Here is a 9,640-nt window from a genome sequence, read left to right on the forward strand (position 1 = left end):
TTTATATAGGGGTAAGTATGCTGCCTAAAAGTGAGTGTGCAGCCAAGAGGTGAGTGTGCGGCCGCACACCCATGTGTACGACCGTACACTCCCCCTAAGGGTGTGTATGGCCCGGTTTTGACACTATTCGACTTGCTGACTCATTCCTAAACTCAACATTGGTCATACTCAAGCTTAGAACACTTAAATGAGCTCTTAAACAGCATAAGAAGTCAACTAAACAAGTTTAGCATTGATTGAATTTGACTAAGTGTACAAGATAGAAGTTCCGGGTTGTCACAGTCTACAATATATATTTGATCAAAATGCATTGAACATGGGACAACCATGTTGGATGGCGTCACTTAGGGATTACAATTTTGAAATTTAATAAAAGCCGGAAAGGGTATTCAACACTTTGAGCCGAAAATGGGCATAGCATCGTTAAGCATTTAGGTGATGTCTTGATAGAGTTGATCAAGGTAACTCCAATTAAGGAGCAACAACTTGACATGGGGTTGGAGAGCGTGGGCTTAAAACATTTTAGGGTCATATTTGAATACCCAACCTTGAAGGGAATAGAGAATTGTCGATAGAATTAAATCGTGTAAGGTTGAGAAAATTAACTTCAAAGATTTGTTTTTTGGTTGTTTTATAGCATCTTTGCATAATATATCTGTTGTCTCATCAAAGTGTCGGTAGATTGCATCAATCTACTTAAAATGTTGGATTTAAAATACAAACACATCTTATAACTATGTTTACAACTCTAACCCTAGTTTTCTTTGTCAACATGTATTCTAGAATGAATCATCATGAATAACAATGTAGTAAAAATGAGGCTAAAAGTATGAACATAAGTTTCATTCATAAACAGAACACCATCGGCTCATAAAATTTCGCGAGATATTCATTGTCTTCTGTTTTCTGAATTCAGAACTAGATTAAGATCAATAATCTATTCCTCCTATATTATAGATATTATAAACTATATGTACAAATCAATAATCAATTTTTTAGCTTCTTTAGTTCCATCTTTTTGCATTCTTGGTTCCCTTTGATTTCTGTTTCGCCTGTTGAACCGATTGCATCTTTTGTTTCTTGCGAACTTCTCTTTCCGCCTTTATAAATTTCAAAACAAAATCAAAAACCTTAAAATCTTTACTTGGTCAAGAAAGAAATACAGTTAATTATTTGTAGACTTGTAACATGATCAAGATTTTTTTCATAAAATTTATTTCACTTTTTATTTTTTTTATCCATGTGGAGGAGTTGATGGAGTTAAATGTGTTGTGTTACCTTTGTCATCTTGGATTTGGCTTTTGCTTTAGGGGACTTGTCGTCTATCTCAGCTTCTCTTTCTAATGCCTTTTCTCTTGCCTCAATGTTCTTCTCAAGATAATACTGTTTATTATGTCAAATAATCACATACCAACAAGTTATACATTATTTTTCTTTATTAAATAAAGGAAAAAGAAAAAAACAGAAAAGCACTTACATCATAATCACCCATATAGTCTTGTAGATCTCCATTTTTGACTTCAAGAACTCTATTCACTATTTGTTTTATAAAGTATCGATCATGAGATACAGTAATCACAGTTCCCTCATATTCAGAAATCGCTTCCTAAAAAACAAAAAAACAAGAGTTAATAAATTATTCCACAAGTATAAATAGTTTCTGCAGAATAAGCAATGCTAAAAAAACAGTACTTGATTTTTGAATCCTAACTTTTTTAAAATTTGTCCTCATTTCTTGGTACCTTTTTTCAATTTATATTTTCAGAACACAAAAAGTTAAATAAACATTAAAAAAAAAAGTAATATAAATAAAGATGTGAATGGAGAAAAACAAAAAAAAGTAACCTCAAGCATTTCTTTGGAAGGTATATCCAAGTGATTAGTTGGCTCATCTAGCACAAGTAGTGTGGAAGGCTTCACCATGAACTTACAAAATGCAAGTCGCGCCTGAAACATAACCATGTTTATGAAATTACTTATTTGCCCATCATTATTGAAAGGGTATTTTAGACATTTAAAAACTAGTAAAACTCTGACCACCACCACTTACTTATTTTCCTTTTTGTTTTAGAAATGAAAGCAGACAAAATATTGGGAAAGAAAGGAAGTAAAATACTAAAACTAATACTATATCAATGAATGAGGAAAAAGACCAAATTGCCCTTTTGTTTTGGAAAGACAAATATTTACCTTTTCACCACCACTTAACAGAGAGACTTTTCTATCTAACATATCAGCCTTGAAATTGCAACGTCCAAGGAGTCCCTTTATATCATCAAGTTTCCAATCTTCTGCAACTTCTGCTACTGTATCAAGAACACTTTTTCCTAAATCAAGAGCCTCAGCCTGAAAAGTAGAATGATCAACAAATTACTACTAAAAACTAGAATAAAGGGTTGTTTTCTTTTTGAATTAATCAACTTAATGTGATCTATTACTTCTCTACACTGAAATGACCATTTTACCCTTGCATTCCAAATTCAAATTTCACAATATTAAACTAATTATGACAGTATTCGTCAATTTTAACTTTTAACATGAGAGAACTTAATAGATTTAACCCTTTTAAGTTGAGCTTACCTTTTTGCTCATTGTGATTAAAAATAAAAAAAAATAATAAAACTGATGATTCTGATTTGGGTTGGTAGGAGAATTTCCTATTTTGTTAGAGTATTAAACATTATTAAAAACATCAAGGTGTTATTTCTTTTTGACTTACTACTTAATGGGTACATGATTAAAACCATCAAGGTGTTATTTCTTTCTGAGTCTGTTTCTATTCTAGATTGAATAAACCATCTTAATGAAATGAAATGACCATTTTACCCTTTCCAAAGAACAAGTTTCACAATATTCATCAATTTTATAATGAGCAGAGTTGGCAGGAAAGAAAAAAGAAGGGAAAATAGGCATCGAATTAGTGTCTTAATGCATTAAGTCATTCTGTCTAGAATAAATCAAGACTAAGTTCTTAACCCATTAAGCCCATTAAGTAAAAAAAGAAACAACCCCTTTAATCCAATAAGCTATATAATAATAATATATAAATGGATGTTTCTTTTTCACTTCATGTAGAAAGAACGACTTAATATAAAATTTAAAAAACACGGCTTTCCCAAATAAGTTAAGTAGAGTACTACTCTTTACCCAAATACTTTATAAACATTTGTAATATGAGGAAATTATGAAACTAAAAAAAAAATGCATCACCTGATTTTGCTCAAAGTAGTTTGGAAGCACGTTGTGTTCACCAAGAATTACTTCACCACTGTTGGGCTTTTGTAAGCCCATAATTAACTTAAGCAGAGTACTCTTTCCACAACCATTTGGCCCAATTATTGCAATTTTCTCACCCCTTTCGATTGATATGTTAGCTCTTTTAAAAAGAACCTGGATAACCACAAAACCAGACCATATCCTTACATATTTAATTATCACAAACAAAATAAAAAATAATAAAAAGTTCAACCTTATTATTAATTAATTATGGAATTACCTTGTCTTCATAGCTAAATTCTAGATTCTTTATTGTCACAACAGATCTTCCACTTCTTCCACGTTCTGGAAATCTGATCTTCATTTGTTTTCGGATAAATGGCTTATCAACTTGTTCTTCCTCCTGAAGCTTCTCTAGTTTCTGAAGAAAAAAAAAATCATTAGTTTTTGTAAAAATGAGAGATAGTTTAGCTTAATTGTGTAAAAATGTAGATAAATAAAAGGGTTAATCTCATAAAAGACCTTGTATTTTGTGTTTTTTCCGGATTAAACCTCATCTTTATTTTATTCTTTTCTTTAAAAGACCTTGTTTTTTTCATTTTTTCCGAAAAAAACCCTCAACTTTGTCTTTTTTTCCGAAAAAAACCCTCAACCCTTTAACTGTTTCCAAATAAATAAATAAATGAAAGTACATTGCTATTTCATGAACAAAATACAAATACCTTTTCAGCAGTAGATGCACGCCCTGAATTTGCTCCAGCACTTAGCCTACTAATTAAGCCTCTTGTATGCTCGATTTCCTTCTGTTGTTTTTCCCAAGCTGTAAACTGAGATTCAATCCATGATGCTTTACTAATTATATAATCAGAGTAATTTCCAATAAATGTTCTTGAAACTCCCATATCAGTCTCCACTATTTTTGTGCATAATTGGTCAAGAAAAGCTCTGTCATGAGATATGATCACCATTGGAACATCTTGCTTGTTAAGATAATCTTCAAGCCACTCAATTGTGTCCAAATCAAGATGATTTGTAGGTTCATCCAGTAGTAATAGATCAGGATCCTGCAAAAAAAACAAGATCAATTGAATTTGTGTGTTAATTTCCTCATCAAGAAACAAAAATTAACTGAAACTGATATACAAAAGTTAACTTTGTTGATTCATCATTACAAACCAAAACTTATTGAAACTGATTTATAATCATACCTGAAGCAATATTTTCCCAAGTGACATTCTCATCTGCCAACCACTGCTATAAGATGCAACAAGCCGATCTGAATCCTCCAGTGAAAACCCAAGTTCAGGCATCAATTTGTTAATTTTTACATCGACCATATCCAGATTCACAGCCTGTGCTCTCCTCTGAAGAAGATCAAATTCATCCAAAAGCCTCCCCATTAACTCCAAATCATCAACAGAACCTTCGATAGCCTTCTGAACCTTCTCTAACCTATTTGAAATGTCCATTTCCTCCTTAAACGCATTCAAAAACTCCTCCCTCACTGTCCTCGTCATTGAAACCTCAAATTCCTGGCTCAAAAACGATATCCTCATATTGGGTTTCGCCTTCACAACGTTACCTGAATCGGGTTCTTCCATACCGGAGATGATCCTCAACTGGGTAGTTTTCCCAGCGCCATTAACACCCACTAACCCTACTTTCTCCCCCTTTTTCACCTCCCAACTCACATCTTTCAACACTGTAACACCCTTATAGCTTTTACGTATGTTCTCTAACCTAACACCAGATGATATACTCGACGCCCCACTTCCCGATTGTTTGTTCCCTCGTCTATAATTTACCGTTTCCGAGTCCTTTGAAAACAGACTCTCTATATCGTCTTCATCTACACTAGTAATAGCACTGGTTTCGGTATCTACAGCAACGGCGGATAACCTAATTGGATGATGTTTTTGGGATATTTTTGTGGGTTTACTGGAACAACTGTTTATGGGCGTCGAAATTGGGCGAATACGGGGCCGGAAACAGGGTTTACGGAGGTCAGAAAGGGCTGTGCCGGTAAGGAAAGTGGAACGAATATCGATACCGTGAAGTTTAGTTGTCAACTCCATTGTTGTTGCAGAGCTTCCGTGACTCTTGCCGGCAGAAGAGAGTGGAAGAACTCTATGTTGGAACTCTTGGGGTAGAACGAATATGAAGTAGTCCAAGATTATTATTTGTGACTGGTATTCGTTGGGTATTTTTTGTTAATTTCTGAACCACAAAGGGGAAATTAGAATCAAGATAATAGATGGTTGTCCCAATATTGGCCATCCATTTTTATTGGGACGGAGATAGGCGAGAAGGTTTTGTACGTAGTGATTTTGGAATTTGGATACTAAATTATAGAAATGGTCCCTATACTTTGTATGAATTTGTAGATACAGGTAGTGTTTGTTTTTTTTTAAGTTTTTCCAATTTTTTTATGTTTGATGACGGATACTGTTTGTGTTTGTTTTTTAAAAGGTAGATATAAAACAAGCATTTCTAACCTTGCAAATGTAAACACGTGTGAATCATTTTTTCAACCCTAAAAAAAGACAACCATTTTTTTCCTTTCTTCCCTACATTCACCTTCAGCCTTCTCCCTCTACTAGTCGTTTCATCCTTCTCCCTCCCTTTCTGCAACTTAGTCGGACCACCAAAGACCAACGATTGACGAAACGATCGTTGCTGAAATGTTTTTTTTCTTTTTCAATTTTGAAATTATTTCTGAATTTTGCTGAAAATCGCACTTTATTATTGAAATTTCTTAGTGCATCTTGGTGAAAATACTTTTTCTTGCTTACATTTTTTTGTTGAATCTTGCTCTGTTACATGAAATCATATTTGTTTGTTTGGATGCTTTTTTTTATGTTAAAGTCATATTGGTTATATTAAATCATATATGTTTGGAACTTGTTATGCTCAAATGTGATTTGTTAGGTGTTGAAATGACTTGAGATAACGACATCAAAACCTTTAAATTTACAAGTTTTTGTAGTTTTTACCTAAATTTGTGTTTTAGGTCCATTAATGCGTTAAATTTGTAAAAAAAATAAATAACTAAGTCGATTTCACCCTCTGGTTTATTAAAGTTTTTATGTTTGGCAAAAATGTTTGATTTTACCTTTTTGCTAGTTCATAAAAGCCATTAACTTTTGTTTTCTGGTTTATTAATGCCCTTAAGTTTGGCAGATATTTTAAGTTTTACCGGATAGATTTGCAAAAATGATAAAATTGAAAAAAAAAATTACAAATTTGAGACATTAATGGATCTAAAATACGACTTTGGATAAAACCGACAAAAACTTGCAAACTCAAAGGTTTTTATGGCATCTTCCCAAATAACTTCAGAAATGCATATTAGGTTCGTGAAATTAGATTTGCTTCTTGGCATATGGTTTGAATGTTTAAGTTAAGAGGAATGTGCTTGTTTTTTTAATTATTTCATATTTTTTATCTATCTTTGTGAAAATCAAAACCATTTTAGTTTAGCTGTATATAATTTATGGTTTTAATATGTTTATATTTTTACATGAAATGTTTAATGAAACACCTAAATGAAATCTTATTTATTGACCAGATTCAACAATGTACTCAACTCAGTTTGTGAAACATGTTAAATGCATCAAGGTAAAATTCTTGAGACAAAACTAAAGGTTATTAAGGTAACTTTCAAGGTTTTAGAGGCAATAACATAGGGGAGTGTAAGTTTTCCTAAAGTAAAACGACTTAATATGGTGAAAGCTTGGCTTCCTTTTGTGAGAATTTTGAAGCTTCTGTTTGATTCTTTAACAATTGATGATAATGAGTGTTTAGTAGTTAAACTGGAAGGCGATATATGGAAATCTTTAAAGTCTACATTTTTTTAATAATTATTGCATTACTATATGGACAACAAATTGAGATTTTAAGTGAGTGGTTGAATACAAGCATATTTGGTATTTGTATATTACACAAGTTTTTGAAGTGTGGTGTTAACGGTTTTGGGGCCATTGGCGGAGCATTATTAGGGTCGGGGAGGCTATGGCCCCCCGAATTTTTTGGTTCTAAATAGCCCTTATAGTTTCATTTTATACATTTTATACCCAAAAATATAAAATTTTGACATTACCCCCCCTGCTTACCAATTTTTATATATATTATATATTTGCCCCCCCCCCCTCACCCCTCCGAATCAAATGTTGAAGCTTCGCCCCTGTTTGAGGCTAAAATGATAAGAGTGAGCGAATTAGAAAAAGATGACAATGAAAGAAGGAAATAATAATAATAATAATAATAATAATAATAATAATAATAATAAAACATCCAAGAACTGGAGCAAGTTAATATAGTTTTAACCAACCAACTTTGTAAATTGTGATTACACAATATTGATCTTTATACATGTTTTTTTGGTGATGGTATAATTATAGTTGTTTATGAAATGCAATTATTATGATAGAAACTACTATATTTTATTGGATAATAGTTTAAATTATAGGCATTTGTGATATAGAGGCATTTTTATCATTGTCAATTAATTTTATTGTATGGATTTTAGCATTTTGGGTAATAATCTTACACGAACTTCAGATGAGATAAATAACTAGATGGTGTTTTGTATGATGGAATAGAGAAATAATATAATGATTAATTCCGTTGGAATAAAAAAAATGTTCATTTTATTTAATAGATAAAAAGTCTTTTTAAAATCAGTTTATTAAATTTCAGTCTTCTGCAGACTTTAGAAAACAAAAAGTCTTTTTCTTGCAGACTATAGACGTTTGGTCCACCTTTTCTTTTGCAGAGTGTTTGTGGATGTATGAGTTTCAATTGTTATTTTAAGAAAACTTGCTTGGCCACGACGTGGTGAAGGGATCAACGCAATGTTGCATTTCTGCATGAAACACGTGTTTCACTTGGACGCCACGACGTGGTCATGTAATGTCCACAACGTGGCGACACTGAATGTGCAAAACCTTAATTTTTCGGGCTCAATACTTATTTAAAGGAAGTGATGGCTAGGGTTTCCTCCGCCCTCAGCCTCCATCACTTCCTAAAGTGTTCTTGAGCAAACCCTAGCCCCCTTGCAAGCGTTGAGATCATTTTAGTGTTTTTGGTGCACTGTGAAGGAAGAAGAAGAAGGTTTTTGTGTAAGGATCAAGCAAAAAACTCATCCTCATCCTTGGAATCACTTTCTGGACCATTTGTAAGTCCTCAAGTTTCCATCTTGGTGATTCCTTTCTTGTAGATTTAGCCTTTTTGGCATGTTTTGGTCCATAAATGAAGTTTGAATGATGTAATGAGATAAAGTTTGCAACTTTATGACTCATCAAGGTCCCTTGAGTTTAATACCTTATGAATCTAGAAGTTTGTTGAGTTTTTAGAGTCATGCATGAGGTTTTGAGTCATTTTCTCATATTTTGACCTAGTTGGGGGGGAAGGACATGCATATGTCCATAAATTTTGTATTTTTCTGGACCATTAAGATCGTAAGAAGCATCCTAGAAAGTTAGAGTTAAAGACTTAACGGATTGAGAGCTTAATCCATTAAGCTGTCTTTATATAGTTTCCACGACGTGGCGACTTGCTTGCCACGACGTAGAGGTTGGCTTGGTCGCGACTGCTTTTTCATGATGTTGCCACGACGTGGCCAATGGGTATCCACGAGCTGATGTTGACTTTGACCTTTGACTTTTGACTTGGTTGACTTTTAGTCATATTGCTAGTTTTAGAATATAGACTAAGGGTTTACCTTGTATGATTCAATAAGAGGTGTGTAGTACCCGCCCCTCGATTGTGTGAGCATGTTAGTTGACGACCTACGTTTGTGAGGTGAGTCTTCTCATTATACTATGTAGGACACTAGGTGTCGGATGTGCTTGTTGTCTTTGTGACTCTTACTGTTATGTTTACATGAAAGTCCATGGGGAAGGCCATGGCAATTATAGGAGTGTTAAAATTTCAAATTTATCCTATATCATTCACTTGGGATGAAATAGGTCATTGCAGGAGTGATCGTAAGTCTATGATTTGGCCTATAGCATTTTCACTTGGGATGAAATAGGCCCGATGACAGAAACAAGCAGTATTGGATGTTTATGGTTATGTATGGTATATGGTATTTTTGGGAACTCACTAAGCTTTATGCTTACGGTTTTATGTTTAAATGTTTCAGGTATATGTAACGCCCCAAATTTTAACCCAAAATTTTTAATTAAAAATTTAAGTGTTTATTCAAATCACAACTACAAAATCTTAAATAGGACCATTAATGTTAAAACGTTTATTAGAGTATCGTCAAAATTTATCAAATGCACAAGTCTCCCATGGATGTGATGCAATCGAGCAATGCCCCTCCTTTATTATAAGAAAACCTGAAAACATTTAAACCACAAATCGTAAGCACAAAGCTTAGTGATTTCCCCAAAATACAACATACAACACAACACAAATA

The 9,640-nt window shown here is 33.2% G+C and overlaps 1 protein-coding gene across 1 annotated transcript; it reads right to left on the reverse strand.

The window, feature by feature from the left end:
• Window positions 1-822: 822 nt before the first annotated feature.
• On the reverse strand, window positions 823-5,386 carry ABCF5 (general control non-repressible 5). Its single transcript, XM_079045701.1, has 9 exons — window positions 4,425-5,386; window positions 3,939-4,280; window positions 3,497-3,637; window positions 3,211-3,390; window positions 2,191-2,346; window positions 1,846-1,947; window positions 1,478-1,606; window positions 1,279-1,383; window positions 823-1,100 (listed from the first exon to the last, which is right to left on the reverse strand). The coding sequence occupies exons 1-9, from the start codon at window positions 5,289-5,291 to the stop codon at window positions 1,005-1,007; spliced, it is 2,118 nt and encodes a 705-aa protein (XP_078901827.1). The 5' UTR covers window positions 5,292-5,386; the 3' UTR covers window positions 823-1,004.
• Between the last annotated feature and the right edge of the window lie 4,254 nt (window positions 5,387-9,640).

The sequence above is a fragment of the Lactuca virosa genome, chromosome 4 (genome assembly GCF_052849685.1).
Source record: "Lactuca virosa cultivar CGN04683 chromosome 4, Lactuca_virosa_CGN04683_v6, whole genome shotgun sequence".
NCBI lineage: Eukaryota > Viridiplantae > Streptophyta > Magnoliopsida > Asterales > Asteraceae > Lactuca > Lactuca virosa.